The sequence below is a fragment of the Hyaena hyaena genome, unplaced genomic scaffold (genome assembly GCF_003009895.1).
Source record: "Hyaena hyaena isolate Hyena2069 unplaced genomic scaffold, ASM300989v1 scaffold_632, whole genome shotgun sequence".
Lineage (NCBI taxonomy): Eukaryota > Metazoa > Chordata > Mammalia > Carnivora > Hyaenidae > Hyaena > Hyaena hyaena.
The window spans coordinates 1,014,011-1,033,498 of NW_024081263.1; the positions used below are offsets into that span (position 1 = coordinate 1,014,011).

At 47.0% G+C, this 19,488-nt stretch overlaps 2 protein-coding genes across 4 annotated transcripts; one reads left to right on the forward strand and one right to left on the reverse strand.

The window, feature by feature from the left end:
- Nucleotides 1-5: 5 nt before the first annotated feature.
- Nucleotides 6-8,009, reverse strand: TTC9C (tetratricopeptide repeat domain 9C). 3 transcript variants are annotated; one of them, XM_039257649.1, is made up of 4 exons: nt 7,847-8,009; nt 7,418-7,712; nt 3,882-4,064; nt 6-794 (listed from the first exon to the last, which is right to left on the reverse strand). In XM_039257649.1, exons 1-4 carry the CDS (start codon nt 7,901-7,903, stop codon nt 700-702), a joined length of 630 nt encoding a protein of 209 aa, XP_039113580.1. In that variant the 5' UTR covers nt 7,904-8,009; the 3' UTR covers nt 6-699. The 3 variants fall into 3 exon arrangements, with proteins under 3 accessions (XP_039113580.1, XP_039113581.1, XP_039113582.1); XM_039257650.1 differs by having other exon boundaries at nt 7,956-8,002; XM_039257651.1 differs by lacking the exon at nt 7,847-8,009 and having other exon boundaries at nt 7,575-7,658.
- A 1,064-nt stretch (nt 8,010-9,073) lies between these two features.
- Nucleotides 9,074-18,851, forward strand: HNRNPUL2 (heterogeneous nuclear ribonucleoprotein U like 2). Its single transcript, XM_039257669.1, has 14 exons — nt 9,074-9,925; nt 11,885-12,020; nt 12,309-12,385; nt 12,585-12,724; nt 13,029-13,119; nt 13,217-13,329; nt 13,571-13,834; nt 13,994-14,116; nt 14,544-14,672; nt 15,209-15,377; nt 16,844-17,044; nt 18,087-18,160; nt 18,416-18,523; nt 18,635-18,851. The coding sequence occupies exons 1-14, from the start codon at nt 9,385-9,387 to the stop codon at nt 18,710-18,712; spliced, it is 2,244 nt and encodes a 747-aa protein (XP_039113600.1). The 5' UTR covers nt 9,074-9,384; the 3' UTR covers nt 18,713-18,851.
- Nucleotides 18,852-19,488: the final 637 nt, after the last annotated feature.

Genomic DNA, 19,488 nt, shown 5'->3' on the forward strand with positions numbered 1-19,488 from the left:
AGCCACCCAGGCGCCCCATTAAGATAGAAGAGTTTAATGAAAAAAAATAAATAAGAATATTGTCTGATCTGAGAATCAACAATAGCAGGGACTAAAATTATCACCAGAAAAAATAGGAACCAGATGCTTTTGTTTGGGGGAGGGAGATCGGAATGTACATGGAATATTAATAGTAAGGAATGATTTAATCAAGTTGATTAATTTCAAATTGTTTAAGTCACGTGGGTCCAACTTGTAGCTGTCTATTTTCACAAAAAAATATATATTTCCTGGGTTGTAACCTGTGCAACTTTGGCTTTGGGCATTTGAGGAAACAAAGAAAAAACTCTTTGCTATCATGATTTCATCCTTACGAGCTTTCTCCCCTGTATATGGATACATCTAACATCTGTCATTAAAATCTATGCCATAGATAGGATTAATTCCACCTATAGCTGATTGTATTTCTCAAGGCAAATATCCCCAAAAATATCACGTATGGAAAGCTATACAAATACATAGATGGACAGACCAAAAAAAAAAAAAAAAAAAAAAAGACAGCCTGCACAAGCGCCAAAGAGTTTGTGCGGAGCTAGAAAGAAAACAAATCCGCCTGGGTCAGAGGTATGGGGTTAATTTCTCTTGCTGAGGCTCAGGTTTCCCATCATGGGTCTTTAACGGTTCATCTAAATTAAAGTAGAGGAGTGTCTTTCTTCTTTGTTAACCAAACATGCCCAGGTACAGCTGCTTCTCTTTCTGATGGTAGCTGCTGAGTTCCGACTGAGTTAGCTGGAGGTACCTCCGGACGTTGGCGTCTTAGAATAGGGCAAAAGAGGCAATTAGGAGACACAGTTAGAACATGATCACACCTTGCGGTAGGAAAGGATTGTTCACACACTTCCTTTTTTAAAATTTTTTTTTTAACAACTTCTACTTTTATAGAGTCAGATATTTTTTCGGCATGGGTAAAAATAATAAACAAGTCCCTTTAAAATGTTCAAAACAAGCATATTGATTATAAACACTCAGGGGAAAGACCAAGTTATTGTCACTGGCCTATGCAAGTTAGCATTTTTACCCCCACTTTAGAGATCAGGTTATTTTACAGCAATAGGGTCAGAGAACTACAAATGACATTCCAGATAAATGATAAAAACCACCAGTACCATTTTGAATCAAGATTCTAGTCTTGCAAAGGACTTCCTATAGTAGGTTTGAGGAGGACCAGATTTCTTTTTTTTTTTTTTTAATGTTTTTTATTTATTTCTAGGAGAGAGAGAGAGACAGCGTGAGCAGGGGAGGGTCAAAGAGAGAGGGAGTCACAGACTGAAACAGGCTCCAGGCTCCGAGCTGGCAGTCAGCACAGAGCCCGACGCGGGGCTCGAATCCGCGAACCGCGAGATCATGACCTAAGCGAAAGTCGGACGCTTAACCGACTAAGCCACCCAGGCGCCCCAAGGAGGACCAGATTTCTGAATCTGGAAAGAATCATTTGGGTTTATTTTGGAGATCTCATCTGCAGATATTAAGATCATTCTAGAACAAATTTTTTTTTTTGAAAGTCGTGTGTGTGTGTAAGTATCAGAATAAACATTCTCTGGGAAAATAAGTTTGTTCATATCTATAAAATATGCAGAGTATTTTTTCCTCTCCAGAGCCCAGGAATCTTCCTGTGAAGAAACACACATAAAAGCGGGTATATGCATTTAGATGCTATTTTAGCCCATCTTCCATGTGGCCTCTTCTCTGTCTTCAGTTGTGGAGTTTGTTCTGCCAGACCTCAGGTTGATTTCTGGGGTATTGAGGATGATTTGATAGTTCTCTAGCTGCATTTGTGGGACGAAGCAAGCCTAGGGTCCTCCTAAGCCACTGCCATCCCCTCCACCCCACACATACTTCTGATTTGAAAAATCCTTCTAAGATCTAAATACATCACAACTATTCTTTGCAATAGTAAATCTCATGCATTAATACCACTTTGAATTTAAAAAAAAATCTCTGTACAGTCAGGGCTGGCTGGTTGTTAATCTGATAATGAAAAGGAGCTTGAAGAAAAAGTTATTGACACAGCAGAGCCTCTAAAGATACTCTACATGGTTGGCAGTCCATCTGTGTTCTTGAAGATAAAAAACATGAACAAATGCCTCATGTTTTATGTCTGTTAACTCACAGTGGCTTTCCCATTCTTTTATTTTGATTTTAAAGATTTTTGGGGTGGCTCATTCGATTAAGTGTCCGACTTCGGCTCAGGTCATGATCTCACAGTTCCTGGGTTCAAGCCCTGTGTCAGGCTCTGTGCTGAGCACTTGCTCAGAGCTTGGAGCCTGCCTTGGATTCTGTGTCTCCGTCTCTCTCTGCCCCTCCCCCACTCATGCTCTGTCTCACTCTGTCTCTCAAAAGTAAATAAATGTAAAGAAAAAACATTTTTAAAGATTTTATTGTTAAGTAATCTCTACACCCAACATGGGGGCTCGAACCCACAACCCCGAGATCAAGAGTCACATGCTCCACTGACAGAGCCAGCCAGGAGTCTCCCCCCTCTCCCCCTCCATTCATTTAGGGCATTTTTGCTGCATTGTTATACTGGGGGACCTTCTACTTCTAGCATGTAGTAGCCACTCTAAGCCAGAATGCAAAATGGGAGAGAATTTTCAGTGCTGAAACACCAACAAAGGAGTGAGTCGGTACCACTGCATGGTATCTTTGCCTTGGAAACAAGTACCCCAGTCTCACATTCTCTCTAGGTAGGCTTGCCCCTTTTCTAGGTCATACCTGGGCTTAGCGGGGCTAAAGAATAAAATGATAGCTAAAGCAAAGGCCAGCCCCGGCTGGGGAACTGGCAGAAATGAAGATCATCAAGTATATTGATTGGAATATAGATCCTAGTCAGTTACAATCTTGGAACGGAAACTTGAAAAACAGTGCTTTAAATCTCTTTCACTGGGGGAAGGAAGGGAGATGGTGTATATGCCTGCTGAAGCGTAATGCTTCTGGAGGATATACAATATTGCTTTCCTGTGGAAGCAAGAACACAGGAATAGAGGCCGGTTATTCAAACACCTCTTTATGCTTTCTCAATTTTTTTTTAATTTTTTTATTTATTTCTAGGAGAGAGAGAGAGACAGCATGAGTAGGGGAGGGTCAGAGAGAGAGGGAGATACAGACTCTGAAATAGGCTCCAGGCTCTGAGCTGGCAGTCAGCACAGAGCCCGACGTGGGGCTCGAACCCACGAACCGTGAGATCATGACCCAAGCGAAAGTCGGACGCTTAACCGACTATGCCACCCAGGCGCCCCATGCTTTCTCAATTTTTAACTATGTGACTATACTATTACCTATTCCAAAAAAAAAATTCAAGGGGCGCCTGGGTGGCTCAATCAGTTAAGCATCCGACTCGTGATGTCGGCTCAGGTCATGATCTCACAGTTCATGAGATTGAGTCCCGCATTGAGCTCTGCGCCAACAGTGTGGAGCCTGCTTGGGATTCTCTCTCCCCCTCCTTCTCTCTCTCTGCCCTGTACCCTGTTGGTGTGTGTGCCCGTGTGCGTGCTCTCTCTCAAAATAAACCAACATTTAAAAAAATTCAGGGGCACCTGGGTGGCTCAGTCGGTTAAGCATCCAACTTCAGCTCACGTCATGATCTCACGGTTCATGGTTTTGAGCCCCGCGTCAGGCTGTGCTAACAGCTAGCTCAGAGCCTGGAGCCTGTCTTCAGATTCTGTATCTCCCTCTCTCTCTGACCCTCCCCTGCTCACGCTCTCTCAAAAAAAAAAAAAAAAATTTTTTTTTTAAATTAAAAAATTCAATAAATTGAAGAAGTAAAATAAATCCCCCTTCCACAGGTACCACCTCAGCAGGACAATTTTATCTGTCCTTACCCCTTCCATCCCCTTCTCTCTCACCTTTTGGCTGCCTACTGACAGCAGCCAGGAGGTAGTGCTGAGCCTGGTCATAGTCCTGCAGATGAAAAAAGGCCACTCCAGCCCGGTACAAGGCCTTGGCGTTATCAGGCTGTCGTTCCAGAACTTTCTGACTGTATTCTTTCACTCGTTCGTAGTTTACTGGCTCCATCTGAAGGAGACAGGCTAACAGGCCAAATGAAAAGGAGACAGAAGAGCAAAGAGGGGCTTATTACATTATGTTCTACTGGCCAATTCAAGGCTGCATCAAAGGACAATACCAACAACATTCATTCATCCAACTAATACATCGAAATGTGTACCATGTGCCAGACATTCTTCCAGGCACTGGGGACGCACCAGTGAACAAAAGCTTTACATGCCTTCTAATGGACTTTACTATCTACCAAATGCTTATTATGTGCCTACTGTTGGGTTAGGCCCAGCTATAAACTGGAACATACTTTAAATTCTTCTTCACTGTTTCTCTTCTACCCAAGGCTCTCTGTCTGGAACCCTCCATTTAACCACAATGATTGTATGGCTGCTTTATAAACAACAATGGCTGCCATCAATTGTGAGAGGAAACAGCACCATGTTTTGTGCTTAATAAAACATTATCTCATTTAGGGTTGCCTGGGTGGCTGTCAGTTGAGCGTCCGACTTCGGCTCAGGTTATGATCTCATAGTTTGTGGGTTCGGCCCTGCGTTGGGCTCTGTGCTGACAGCTAGCTCAGAGCCTGGAGCCTGCTTCAGATTCTGTATCTCCCTCTCTCTGACCCTCCCCTGCTCATGCTGTCTCTCTCTCTCTCTCTCTCAGAAATAAATAAAAGTTAAAACATTTTTACAAAAAGTTAAAAAAATTTTTAGGGGCGCCTGGGTGGCTTAGTCGGTTAAGCGTCCGACTTTCGCTTAGGTCATGATCTCGCGGTTCATGGGTTCGTGCCCCACGTCGGGCTCTGTGCTGACTGCCAGCTCAGAGCCTGGAGCCTGTTTCAGTCTGTGACTCCCTCTCTCTCTGACCCTCCCCTGTTAACGCTGTCTCTCTCTCTCTCTCCTAGAAATAAATAAAACATTTAAAAAAATAAAAATTAAATTAAAAAAAAAATTTTTTTTAAACCCATTATCTCATTTAATCTTCTCATCCACTCTATGAAACTGGTTAAGTGTTACTATCTCCAGTTAGTGGACAAAGAAATCAAGGTTCAGAGAGATAAAGGAACTTGCCGAAGACCCTACAGCTTCTAGGGGGAATAAGAAATTTGAACCAAGGACTCTCTAATTCCCAAGCCATCGTTTTTAATGATGATATATTTTCACTGTTCCCTTGGATGACAGAATGGGGCTTTGAAATCCAAATCTGTTTAGGAGACAATGCTCAGCCTTTCTGTAATTAAGAAGGGAAATGTGTTTCTTATTTCATGACTTTAGGAATTAAACAGTATTATTTAATCATGGTGCTGAGAAGAAAGGAGAATCGGGCCTTCTGAGGACATTAAAGGGCCTGGGCTTCTGTCTCCATTCCTTCTACAACATCCCCACCAAGTGGTCATATGGTTTATACTTAACCCATTACTGTAGTGTCATGCATTATCTGACAATTGGTTATGAAATACTGACCACAGACTGGGGAGAGCCAAGAGCAGTGGATAAGACGAACAAGACAGACCTCTTGATGAGTAAACACTACTTGTATCCTAGTCCCCAAGTAAAAGGAACAATAAACAAATGAGTTTTCTACGTTGTTTTGAGGAAAACAGAACTGTATTGGGATAGAGTGAATGAACTCAAGAGTCACGCTTGATTAGAGAAGCCTCTCGTAGAAAGTGACTTTTGACCCGAGATCTGAATGACAAGGTTCATTCAAGGGACAGGGCATTCTAGCTGAGGAAGAAGAAATCCTGCAAAGCTGGAAGGCAGAAATGCACTTTGCAAACTCAGTGTATTGGAGGAGCCAGATGACGTCAGGCCCTGCAGGTGAGGGTCAGAGTTCGGGTTTTTTCCCCAAGTCTAACGAGACGCCCTTGGAGGATTTTCGGCAGTGACACGGTCTCCTTTCCTTATCTGTAAAATGGGGATAATCACAAGTACCTTGCAGAATTTGAAGGTGAGAGGTATTGCACTTAAGCTGCCCCATGTGTTACAGGCACTCAATAAGGGAAAACGGCGAATTCAGTAAGTCTTTGTGGAGCATTCCTCAAGCACTCCCAAGTGGAGGCTCTACGAATGGCTAAGCCATTGTCTTTGACTTCAGGTCCACCTGGAGAGTGAAGACACTGGCTGAGCACTCTCTTTAAAAGTGAACATTCCCTTGCCTGTGCCACTCCCTGCACCCATCTTCCGCTTTATTCCTTTCCACAGCGCTTACCTTCTTCCAATACAATATGTTACCTTTGTTCACTGTCCATCTCCCTACTTGAAAACGTGTTCCATGAGAGCAGCCCTCCTTATCTGCCCTATGATACCTCTCTATCCTCAGTACCCAATAAGTAATTGACTTTAATAAACTGAAACACTAGCTACTATAATAACTATTGTTATTTGAGTCTGAGGGTAGCACTGGATACACACTGTAGGGGCGCCTGGGTGGCTCAGTTGGTCAAGCGTCTGTCTTTGGCTCAAGTCATCATCTCCCAGTTTGTGAGTTTGAGCCCCGCATGCGGTTCTGTGCTGACAGCTCAGAGCGTGGAGCCTGTTTCAGATTCTGAGTCTCCCTCTCTTTCTGTCCCTCCTCTGCTCACACTCTGTCTCTGTCTCAAAAATAAATTTAAAAAAGTATTTAAAAAAGCTAGGTTTTCACCAAACCATAGCAGAAAACTAACGTAGTAAAAAAAAAAAAAGTCATTTTTAAACAACCATTACGAAGTATAAAAACTAATCCTAATAATTTCCATAGCCTCGGCTGGGACCCTTAGAATGCTTTCAGAAACTCCAAAATAATTTAAGTAGCTCTCTGTTTTGCCTGTTATAGGACAGACCTAGGAAGTGTCCTTTCTTTTAGACTAATCCTAGTGATACAGATTCTGGCATCCATCTCTTCAGCCAAGTTCACATAGAGATGGGCGATCTTCCTTATCCAAGAGCCGATTTAAAGGAAGGAGAAAAACAAAAAAAAGCTGTCCAAAACATCTAATAATGGCTTACGCCACCAGCTGGAGCAAATGCCTTCTTTCCTCTATTATAAATATCAAAGAGACAACGCCCTAAACGTAAGTTCAGCGTTTTCTCTAGAGCGTGCAAAATTCCCTAAGCCTATCAGCATCACCTGGGAATCTGTTAGAAACGCAAGTCGGTAGTACCTCCCCCAATCAGCCCCATTAAATCGGAATTTCTAGGGAGGGGGCTCAGTTAAGGTTAAGTTTGAAGAAGTATGGCTCTACGGAAACTCATTTAGAGCCCCGTAGATTGGAAATGTATTTCGATTCATGGCAGAATAACTGCATGAGAGCAGAAAAGCACACCCGTGGTTTTTTCCAATGTTCACAGATTTTTCATGTGCCTGCCCTGATACTCTACCCACCCTTCAGCCCTGTTCTTACCAGCTAGATTGTTGTAGCAGTCTGTCTGGGTGGTATGCAGTATGTTCTCTTGTTCAGGTGTGAGGACCGGGCCCTGAGGTCCTAGATTAGGTATCGGGGAGGGCAGACTTGGATCCAGACCCCGCAGCTGAAGCAGAGCTCGATGGTACCTACTTACAGCATCTCGGTACTTTCCTTCTCGGTAACGCTGGTTCCCTTTCTCCTTGTACAGCTGAGCCTCCTGCAGGCGCTTCTCCATAACTCTTTGTCGCCTAGAGCTCTTGCGGAATTTGCAAGTGAAAGAGCAATTGAAGCTCTGGAGATGGGAGCAAAACAACTGATTTAGGTAGCAGATTTAAGAAGGCAGTCAATTACCCTTCTCCAGAACGCCCCCCGGGAATGAGTTTTACTAGTCTCTTCTCTGTAGTAATTTTCTATCTTTAAACGTACAGGACTAATCAGGGAGAGGATGTGGAAATAGTAAAGCCAGGGATTAAGTGATTTCATAAAGAGGAGACTCCGGGATGAAGAGACCCTCCCGAGAAAGGAAGGGCCGTACGAAGGAACTGTGGCAGGCGTGGGAATGCCGGCGGAATTTGCTTCCTCCTTTCTCTTGGACACACCTCCTTGACCCGGAAGTGAAAGAGAATAGGCGGGGACAACTGCTAGAAGGCTACGGGGCTTGCCGCCACCCCTGCTCTTTATTTACACGTATTAAATAAGCATTTGTTTATGTCAGTATCAGAAGCTGGGAACCAAGCTGTGCACCTAATTCACAGGCTTAAACTGACGCGGCCGCAGAGCAGCTCAGTTGCAAGCCCTCCCAGGTCCGCGGCCAACCCTTCGCCCTCAGCAAATGCCCAAGCACGGAAGTCTCCCCCTCAGCTTCGGTTTACGGGCGGAAGCACTTAGAAGACCAGGACCGGTGTCTCGGCAGTTTGGTTATCTAAAGGGTCGCGCGCAATGCGCCACACCGTCCAATCAAAAGCAGCCCCAGAAAAATAATCCCGCAGAAACGAGCCCGCCTCTAAAGTCCCCCCCACCCCCGGACAGATCCACCCAAGAAGGGGAGGGAAATCCCCCGGCAGCTTCGCCAATTGGAAGAATCCGGCCGATAACGGATGACCAATCAGAATTGCAGATGACGATTCAAGTTGGCCAATAAGAAAGCTAAAAGGCGAGGTCGGGGCGTCTGTTGCTGGGTAGAGAAGTTAAAGGATTGAAAGAAGAGGGCCGGGGGTCACTGTATTCCTTGGTTTGGGGAAGCCTTTTGTTTACTAAACAGAAAGACAATTGTCAGGAGGCTTTCAATTCGCAACAGCTTCCCTCCTGGCCTTTTTTTTTTTTTTTTTTAACTCTCAAGAAGCTGGGGCACGTATAGGCAGAAGGGAAGAAAGACTAGCAGGCAAGACTTCAGACGACAGCTCGATCGAAAGCCAGACGGGAGTACGGGTGGTGACGGGGTGGGAGGGGCGTGTGGGAAGGGAGCTCCGGACGTCTGCGCAGAGACCACGGCTGGAAGTACGGAAGGCGGGCGCGCACACGCCGCCGTGCTACGAGGCACTTGAGCCGTAGCCAGTCCTTCCCTTCTCCGGCTCCGGTGCGGCTGCGCGGTGAAACCACTGGCGGCGATTGGCCCAGGGGTGAGAGAGGGCGGGAGGTAAGGGCAGGGAAGTCCGTCGTCCTCGGCGCGCGCCCGCCCGCGGCAGGGGAACCGAGGGGGCAGGAAGGAAAGCTGTTCCCCGCTGCGTTGTTTTGGGCTCGGTGATCCGGAAGGGGGAAGGGAGGAGAAGGGAGAAACAAACACTACGTAGCGGAGGCTGCGCGCGGCCTCCTCTGCCTGCGTGCGTACGTGCGTGCGCTCGCTCGCGCGGGCTCAGTGCTGGCGCGTGAGGCGGAGGCGGGCGGCGGCGGCGCCTGCGCGGTCGGGCTCGGTCGACGGTTCGCAGGGGAGGAGGCGGCGGGAGGCGGAGGAGGCGGCGGTGGCGATGGAGGTGAAGCGGCTGAAAGTGACCGAGCTGCGGTCTGAGCTGCAGCGGCGGGGCCTGGACTCACGCGGCCTCAAGGTGGATCTGGCGCAGCGGCTGCAGGAGGCGCTGGACGCCGAGATGCTCGAGGACGAGGCCGGCGGTGGCGGGGCCGGGCCCGGCGGGGCCTGCAAGGCGGAGCCTCGGCCTGTGGCCGCGTCGGGCGGTGGCCCGGGCGGGGACGAGGAGGAGGACGAAGAAGAGGAGGAGGAGGACGAGGAGGCGCTGCTGGAGGACGAGGACGAAGAGCCACCCCCTGCCCAGGCCTCGGGCCAGGCCGCGCAGCCGCCGCCGGAGCCCCCGGAGGCAGCAGCCATGGAGGCCGCGGCCGAGCCCGATGCTTCCGAGAAGCCGGCGGAGGAGGCCACGGCCGGGTCAGGTGGGGTAAATGGTGGCGAAGAGCAGGGCACCGGCAAGGGGGAGGAAGACGAGCCCGAGGAGCGGAGCGGGGACGAGACGGCAGGATCCGAGGCGCCGGGTGACAAGGCCGCGGAGGAACAGGGTGAGGAGCTGGCAGCGGAGCCGGGCTCCCAACTGCCTCGACCCAGCACCCAGCCGTGCACCGCGGGGTCCGTTTCCTTGTTCTCACTTGCCTGAAAGCGCAAGATTCCCATCGCCTTTTGGTGGGACTCCCTCCCCAGGGGAGGTGGCTTTCATTCTCTGCCCACCTTTCTGGAGGGGTGGGCTGCCCCTGGCGACCACGCTATCTGCAAGAGGGAGGTTCCTGCCTCACTTGGTTCTTTGGTGGTAGTGGATGGAAGTGAGCGATTGTGCATGCGAACTGCCTGTGGGCTACCTGTGGAGCAGCCTCCCCGCGGTTCGGGTTATCTTATCCTAGAGCGGGAACGCGCTGAGAAATTGGCTGTTGCAGGGACAGCCCGACCGGACTGTTGGAGGCTTTGGCCTTCGGGTTACCTGACTATTGACGTTTCCGCCTAAAAAATAATTAAGCAATAGGCGAAGTTCGCCAAAGTCCGCTCCATCCCATTGTTGGAGCTTGAGCCACACAGTGAATCTGGAAATCTAACCTTGCTCCTGCTTTAGCAGCCAGTGGTTTGAGGGTGTGGAGTTTAATAGTTAACTAGCGAAGAGAAAATCTTAATCTAGTGCATTTGGAGTCAGTTAACGCTCCTCGACTAGCCGTTTTGCCTTGCTTGAATTCTTACGATTAAGTTTGAATTTTCCCACGGGGCCTGCCTATGGACAAATTTGTGGATTGGCTGTGCACTTTGTTAAAGCCGTTTACATTTTAGGTCCCCGACTTCCTGAATTGAAACGATTGAGGTGTTGGTGGGTCCATTGAGTAACCTCGCGGAGTGGCTCCAGGGAGTTAGTGACCTTTCTCTCTTCTTTCGAAGTGATTGGATGGTTAGAGCTGATCCATAACTGTCATAGTAGGCAGGAAAACTAGAGGTGCTTCCAAACCCTACTATGTAGTGGGTTGTCTTAGCTCTTATAATACGTCTTTTTAAGCTGCTATTAGTAATCATGGTATAATTGGAACCCATTCTAAGATAGTCACATGCAACTTGCAGAGTGTTTGTTCTATGTCCTGGAACAAAAATCCCATTACATAACCTTTGACTTAATGTGTATCCCAAATACCAGATAAAAAAGGTTAGGGGATAAAGGACTGCTTTAAATAAATTATTATTTCAAATCTTAAGTGTTGCAAAGTACAAAAGCTTGAAGACAAATTCCAGGTTTTTTTATCCTCTTGCAGAGAATGTTGCTAAATATGTGATAACACCTTTCTGCCCCAAATTACGTGCAGTAAAGATGCAGTATTATTTATGGGTCTCTTGTGACTTAATGGTTTGCTCTTGGCAATTTTGGGTTAAAAAAAAAAATCCATGATAGAAATACAGCTGTGAATGTGCACCTCAGTCCATTTGCTGTATAAGTAAAAGCTGTGGATGGCTGTGCATTGGAAAGCTGGAAAAGCAAACTCTTTAAAAATAAAAACAAAACACGCTCAGGCTTCTGTGTCATGAAGCTGTGGGAAAATGTTGGAAAATGTATATTAAGTGCCTAGTTTATATCCAGACCTGACAATCAAGGATCAAAATTAAATTAACCTATGAGGCTTTTTAAAGACTTAGGGGAGTTTTTAAAATGTCATGTTGGTGGGAATATCTGCAAGTTTGACCTGATTTAAGCAGATAAATTTAGAATGCAAAAATTGTCCAGTTCTTATCTACTGCTTGACTGTAGTTAGCCCATAATGTCTGTCCTTTTTCTTTCTTTTTCTTTTTCTTCTCTTCTCTTTCTTTTCAATGAAATAGCCAGCCAGTAGCAGGAAAATGATCTTTGAAAATAAAACGTTTTGTGGATGCAGTGGGAATAATCACCTGGCTATTCTGATTAGACAGATACTCAGCCCCTTTAGTTTCTCTTGGTTCTGAGCTTTTTCTGCACCCCAAGATGAAAACTGCTGATTTTCTTTCCCTCCTTTTTGTAGGAGATGACCAAGATAGTGAAAAGTCAAAACCAGCAGGCTCAGATGGTGAGCGGCGGGGGGTAAAGAGACAGCGGGATGAGAAGGATGAACATGGCCGAGCTTACTATGAATTCCGAGAGGAGGCTTACCACAGCCGGTGAGGGAAACGGTCCCCTTCATTGAAAGGGGTGTCTACTCTGATTTGTTGTCTACCTGATGTTGATTGAAGAGTATGGAAAAGAGGGGGTGGATTAAAAATGCAGTAGGTTTTTCTAGACGTAAGTTTTAGATTGAATCCACTCTGAAAGCTCCTGTTGCTCTTTTCTCGTTTGCTGAAAGAAGCTGTCTGCTGGAATTATATTCTGATAGTTTGAAGCTTTATACAGACGCCCCTCAAAGAAGAGGGCTTGGATACACCGTATTTGCTTTTCTCTCATACCTGTAGCTCAAAGTCTCCACCACCCCCTGAAGAAGAGGCAAAAGATGAGGAGGAGGATCAAACTCTTGTGAACCTGGACACATGTATGTATAAGGCAGACAGGTTGGGGTTTTCAACCAACCAAAAGTGATTTTGGAGATTAAAACTTCATGGCCTGCAATTTTTAAGAGATTTAGCAATAGGAGACTTTGTATCCGTTCTTGACAACTGGATATATTTGTGTTCTGTTGAGGACCCTCATGGGTTGGGCTTCTTAATAAACAGATTACTTCTCTCTAACAGATACCTCGGATCTCCATTTTCAAGTGAGCAAAGACCGCTATGGAGGGCAGCCGCTTTTCTCAGAGAAGTTCCCCACCCTTTGGTCTGGGGCAAGGAGTACTTACGGCGTGACAAAGGGGAAAGTCTGCTTTGAGGCCAAGGTAGTATATGTAGCTCATTAAAATCATTTGTTGATGAAATTATTTATTAAACTGCAATGGACTGGTTCTTGCCCACCCGTATTTTATTAATGCAGAAAAAGGCACCACACTTGAACGTTTATCTTAGCTCCAGTAACCAACAAGTTGACCCCCATGGCTTTGGCTTAAGTTCTTTGACAGCTGGTATTCTGATGTTGAGTTGTGACGGTTGTTCCCAGTTTATATAAAAGTCTTACCTTGTTAACTCAGACTTTGCTCCTGAGTTGGTCAGAGTATCTGAAAGTTCCCTTTCTGACTTGCCCAGGTAACCCAGAATCTCCCAATGAAAGAAGGCTGCACAGAGGTTTCTCTCCTTCGAGTTGGATGGTCTGTTGATTTTTCCCGTCCGCAGCTTGGTAACGTTCTCCTTAACCTAATCGTTAGTGTTTGCTGCCACATCATTTATTCCATGGGAAGTTTGGGTACAGGTAACTAATTTGTTGGCTATTCTAGGTGAGGATGAATTCTCTTATGGTTTCGATGGACGAGGACTCAAGGCAGAGAATGGGCAATTTGAGGAATTTGGCCAGAGTTTTGGGGAGAATGATATCATTGGCTGCTTTGCTGTAAGTGCTCCTAAAAGTTGTGGATTCTCAGCAAGGAGTGGGTAGGAGGCCCTGGGAATTCAACTTGCTTCCTATTCAACTTGCTTCGTATCAGCTGCTGCCCTCCATTCATCTGATGTGTTATTTGCTTAGTTAACATTCAGCAGTCTGAGGGTTTTTTTTTTAAACGATTGAATTGTAAGATTTAATCAGTCTCAAACCCTGCGAGGTCTTGAAATGTTCTGGCTTGTTGTCCTTGTAGAATTTCGAGGCTGAAGAAGTAGAACTTTCCTTTTCCAAGAATGGAGAAGATCTAGGTGTGGCATTCCGGATCAACAAGGAATCACTGGCAGAACGAGCCCTCCTACCCCATGTCCTCTGCAAAAATTGTGTCGTAGAATTAAACTTTGGTCAGAAGGAGGAGCCCTTCTTCCCACCACCGGAAGAGTTCGTGTTCATCCATGCTGTGCCTGTCGAGGAGCGCGTGCGCACTGCAGTTCCTCCCAAGACAATAGAGCAGTGTGAGGTATGACGCCCAAGGGGTGAAACGCGTGCTTGGGAATGGTCAGCTCAAAGACTGTTCTTAAAGCTTCACCTCCCTGGGGCAGGCGATGATGCTCTCACATTGGGCTTTATGAACATGACCCTCAGTTTTCATGGCATTCCTGGTTCTGTTTACTTGCAGGTGATTCTGATGGTCGGACTGCCTGGATCTGGAAAGACCCAGTGGGCCCTAAAATACGCAAAAGAAAACCCTGAGAAAAGATACAATGTCCTGGGAGCTGAGGCTGTGATCAGTCAAATGAGGGTGAGTTGCTGGGAGAGGTTAGTTGTGGAATTTGTTCTGGAGGTTCTAAGAAATGCCTATAACCTTTTCCTGGGGGAGTTGGTCTTTTAAGTGTCTGAGAACAAGGGTCCCATAAATAGAGAAATGAATTCTTAACATACGTTTAAGGGTTTTTTTTTTCCTTTGCTGCATTGTCAGATTTCTCAAAGCTGATAAAAAAAAACCCGGAATATCAATAAACTATTTGTAAAAAAAAAAAAAATCCGGAATATATCCAGATCAAGATTGGAAATGACTCTTAGGGAATGGACAGCATACCTTCACAGCATTGAAGGATAAGAATGAACTGCTGTGATAGCTTTGGTGGCATTCATTTACCAGTGACTCTTGGGTTTTAACTTGCCGCATAACTTCTTGTGTCTGTCTTCCCTTTCTCTTGAACCATCAGATGAAGGGGCTTGAGGAGCCAGAGATGGACCCCAAAAGCAGAGACCTTTTAGTTCAGCAAGCCTCCCAGTGCCTTAGTAAGCTGGTCCAGATTGCTTCTCGGACAAAGAGGAACTTCATTCTCGATCAGGTACTGTTCAAGGCATTGATGAGAAACCTAATTTTGCAGAAGGTCCAAAGATGAAAGATTTGGCATCCATTGAATCTGATAAAACGGTTTATAGTCCAAGCAGGGTGCACGTGTAGAGGGAGACTGAATTAAGGATCAGAAACAGGTTACCTAATCATGACTGAGCGATTGTGTTGTAGTCCTAATGGTTTTGGAACTCAGAGATACCTTTTTATGAGTGTTCTTCCCAGAAAGTATGTGGACTGGCTATAAAACACATAAAAGAGGCAACAGGGAGAGAGGTGGAGCTTGTTTGGATTCCTGGCTCCACCACTTACTAGGTTTGTGACCTTCAACACGTCTTGGTCTCTGAGTCTTTTTTTGATGTGCAAAACAGGGTGATGTCTGTCACGTAGGGTTTGAAGAGGTAGAGGAAATTGTGTCTATAAGACACCATATTTCTTGCTTCACTTGTAAAAGATGCTCAGTAAGTGTTTTGGTTGAATACAAGTGGCGATTTTTATTCCTGAAACATCTGTTGTTCTTCCTGTCCCTAGTGTAATGTGTACAACTCTGGCCAACGGCGGAAGCTGTTGCTGTTCAAGACTTTCTGTCGGAAAGTGGTGGTGGTGGTTCCTAATGAGGAAGATTGGAAGAAGAGGCTGGAGTTGAGGAAGGAAGTGGAGGGCGATGATGTGCCTGAGTCTATAATGCTGGAGATGAAAGGTGGGTTGATGTTATACAAGTTAGGGACCCTGTCCTTGGTCAGTGCACACCTTTCCAGGACCTCTTAGCGCTTGGAGTCAAGTGATTCTCCACACCCGAAGTGCAAATCTGGGGTCACGTGCCTGGCTCAGTCAATAGAGCATGCATCTCTTGATCTCAGGGTAATGAATTCAAGCCCCACGTTGGGCATAGAGCTTACTTGAAAAATAAAAGTGTAAATCCAAAGAGTAAGTTAATGGTAAATTAAGAGTAAATCAAGTAAGCACTTGTAGATAAATGAATGAGGAGAGTAACTGGAGAAGCAGTAACTCCTGGACTCATTCTGGAAAAGATAATAAAAAATAAGGTAGTGATGGACCACAGGGCAATTAAAACTCCAAGCTGAGGCTTTGTTGATGCCATTATTCATTTAGTAAAAACTTCAGGGGTGTTTGCTGTTTGTCCAGTACTCGTGTAGGCATAGGGGAAGAGTAAATTAAATGAAGCTCTGTGTTCACTGAGTTTATGTCCTGAGGGGGGAGTTTGGAGTGAACAACCTCATCAGTATGTCTTGGTTTCTAGTATCACATTAGGCTTGTTTCTTTTGCTTCGATTTTTGGCATGCGCTTAAAGTTTTTAATGCAATACAGAGCCATATAGCAGCATCTCCATGAGGCAGAATTAACCATCTTGATCGATCCCACTTCTGTGGTTCCCTCCAGAGTGTGATTCCCTCCTCCGCCCTCGCTGCCTTCAGCACCTGGCAGCCCACCTGTCTTAACAGCTACTGGCTCTTTAACTTCTGATAATGCCCAAGCATGGGGGCTGGTTACACATCCAAGAGCTGGATTCTCCATGTTTACTCAGAATGAACCATGCCAGTCCTTGACTGATATGCAGGCTGTCGAGGAATTTAGTTCCATTTCGTAAAACTGAGGGCCAACTGGATTCATCTAAGAATCAAGAGAGCCCCATTGAGCCGAATTCCACTGAGAGTCCCCCTCAGACCTTGATGTCTAGAGACTGGCTAACGTGCTGGCCCATCGTGCACCGCTGGTGAATGAGCCCCCTTGTTCTCTCGCCTCCTGTTCTCCTCATGTAGATGAGTAAGTGCCTTTTGGTTTGGGTCAGTTTCTCACGGAGGCCTCTCTTAAAAGCATATTTTTTAGCATGTTATCTAACCAACACCAGAACTTCTTCAGTTATTTTTAGCCTCTAGCTACCCTGCATCTGTCCTGATAAGAAACCCAATTCACTGTTAATTTATTATGGATCACTTGAGAACTGGTAAATCTAGTTTCCAGGCAGCCCTTTGCTTGGGGCTGTTACAGTTTAGGGGAAACTTCTGATAAGCCAGTGGTGGGTATGCCCCCTGCACCTTTATGGGCATAGAAAATCCCATCGTTACCCCAGCGGAGCTTTCGGGGTGCCATCTTGCACATATGTGCACTTTTCAGCTCCCACAAGCTTCTCCCTCCCTCTCACAGCCAACTTCTCTCTGCCTGAAAAATGCGATTATATGGACGAGGTGACCTACGGGGAGCTGGAGAAGGAGGAAGCTCAGCCCATTGTCACTAAGTACAAGGAGGAGGCAAGGAAGCTGCTGCCCCCCTCTGAGAAGCGGACAAACCGCCGAAACAACCGAAACAAGCGCAACCGGCAGAACCGAAGCCGAGGCCAAGGCTATGGTGAGTCCTGGGGACCTGCCAGCCCCCCCGCCCCCACCCCGCCAGTCTGTTCTTCGTGCCACGCACAGCAGGAGCCACAGGGAAAGGCCAAGGAAACCAAGTCCAGTCCTAGACGATAAGGAAGTGACTTCTTCATGGAGCGTGTGCTTCCTGTGTCTTTTCACCCCCACCTTCTCGCGCTTTTTCCATAACCCTTCGACAGAAGGGAGTTACTTTTCCTCGAAAAGCAGTTGCGTGAGCTTCTCATGCGTGTGTCTTTTCATTCTTAAATACGAGCCCCCCCACCTTATCTCAACTTCACCTTTGCTGTCCTCGGGACTTGTGCTATGACATTAAATTCCCCGCTAGAGTTTTCTTGCTGCTCTTGTCTATTGGACCAAGCCAGCTGTGCAGACCAGAAAGCGAACACATTATTCAGTAATGGGGGGGGGGGTTTCCAAAGTAAGTTATGCTAGTAGTGGAATTCACTTCCCTCCTGCATGTCTAGTTTATCAGTTAACCCCATGGTGTGCATTCACTTGCCCTTTAAAACGTGTGTGTGTGTGTGTGTGTCTGTGTAAGTAAGCAAAACTTCTGAGTGTCTGCATGTGCCGGGCACTGGGAATACTAGGTTCCTGCCCTAAGAAGTTCATTATTTAAATTTGGTTTTCATTGGCGTAAAGTAATGGGTCTGGGGTACAGGATAGCTGGGGTCCCTTCCAAGACTGAAAGTCTGTGATTCTATGAATGGCAGTTTTTACTCCTGTTTCTGACTCTGCCACGTACCTCTTGCCATCTTAAACGTTTTGCGGGAGTTGGGGAGCTTCAAAAGCAAGGTGGCTTGGTTTTCTTGTGTCTCTATTCCTCTGCCCTCCCCCCCCTCCACCCCAGACTCTTTAAAAAGCTCCTGGCTGGTCCCTTAATTACCACTGTGTGAGCCTGACAGAAACAGGCTTCCTGTTCCCCCAGAATTGCCTTTGGCTCCGACTTTTTGGTTTCCACTCAGATGTGGAGCCAGGACCCCATGCCAGCTGTGTGAGCACGCTCTCCATTTCTCTTCCAGTGGGCGGGCAGCGCCGAGGCTACGACAACCGGGCCTACGGGCAGCAGTACTGGGGGCAGTCTGGAAACAGAGGGGTGAGTGCAGCTCTCCTTCTGCTCCTCCCTCTGGGTCGTGATGGCCATTCCTATTGGCTTGGGGGAGCAGAGTGGTTTGGGCTGTTTTCTCAGGGCTTAGGGTTTTGCCCATTTCATGTGTTCCTCTGGAAGAATTTATTCTGGGAAGATTAAGCCTGTCGATAATGTCAAGCTCTGCTGTGTGTCTCATTGAAAACGGGATGGCAGTGGATCGTGACACCAGAAGCCCACCCATCTTCACTTCTCCTTTCTCAGGGTTACCGTAATTTCTACGATCGATACAGGGGAGACTACGATCGATTCTACGGGCGGGATTATGAGTACAACAGATACAGAGACTATTACAGACAGTACAATCGGGATGTGAGTATCCTCTGGGGATGGGGGCGGGGGTGGCAGGACCAGAGGAAAGCATGTCCTGCCCCTCCGCGCTCGGCCCGCTGTGGCTCTGATGGGGTCTCCCCTCTCTTCTAGTGGCAGAATTACTACTACCACCCCCAGGACAGAGACCGATACTACAGGAACTACTACGGTTACCAAGGGTATCGGTGAAGCCCCTGTCATGCTCGCCTGTCAGCCACGAAGCTGAATCTCTAGGGGTGCCAGGCACCCCCCCCAAAACACAACCAAGGAAAACAGGGGCTGTTCGGGTGGGGCTGAGCTGCCGGGGAGGGGCGGTTGGGGGGAGGGTGCGCAAGCAGGGGCGGGGGGGGGGAGGTGGAAACGACAAAACTGTACATTTTTTTTAAAAGTTTGTTGAAAAGAATATTGTCTTATTCTATAAAACATTTCAAACCTAGTTAGATATTTGTAATCAAAAAACATTTGTGCAGAAAGCGGCACTTAGGGCTGCCTGTCCTGTGTCCTGCGGTTGGACAGGAAAAGAACTAAAAATGTCACCCTTCTGACATTCTAAGGCAGCTGGACTGGCAGCCAAGGAAGGGAGAGCGAGGAGGTGGTGCGGAGAGGGCGGGGACGCGCGTGGGGGCGCCTTCCCCGGAGCAGGCAGGAGTGGGGACAGAGGGAGCACTTGTGACCGGGGCAGTGAAAATAAACGATTGGCTCTTCTCAATCACTTGCACCAACTAACCGTTTGTATTTTCTTTACCGACCTTTCCCTCTTGGGATATCTGGTCCGGTGGGCCGGGAGGCCAAAGCGTCCCTGTCTCCCCTTTCCCGTGCCTCGCGCTGTTTGGCTGAGGCACGGAAGACCACCGATCGGGCGGCTCCATTCTGTAGGCTTCCCAGGCCAAGGAGGCATGGGGACCGGTCGTGATGGCAGGGCAGGCCGGCCGGATCCCTCCATGTACCCGTCAGTGAATTTCTGT

Coding starts and splice junctions, on each gene's coding strand:
- TTC9C (XM_039257649.1), bottom strand. CDS start 7,903: ATGAAATCACTTAATCCCTGGCTTTACTATTTCCACATCCTCTCCCTG. Junction 7,713..7,846: donor TCCTCTCCCTGATTAGTCCT/GTACGTTTAAAG, acceptor TCCCATCTCCAG/AGCTTCAATTGCTCTTTCAC. Junction 795..3,881: donor TGTCAGTAGGCAGCCAAAAG/GTGAGAGAGAAG, acceptor CCCTATTCTAAG/ACGCCAACGTCCGGAGGTAC.
- HNRNPUL2 (XM_039257669.1), top strand. CDS start 9,385: ATGGAGGTGAAGCGGCTGAAAGTGACCGAGCTGCGGTCTGAGCTGCAG. Junction 14,117..14,543: donor CTGTGATCAGTCAAATGAGG/GTGAGTTGCTGG, acceptor TTGAACCATCAG/ATGAAGGGGCTTGAGGAGCC. Junction 14,673..15,208: donor GGAACTTCATTCTCGATCAG/GTACTGTTCAAG, acceptor TCCTGTCCCTAG/TGTAATGTGTACAACTCTGG.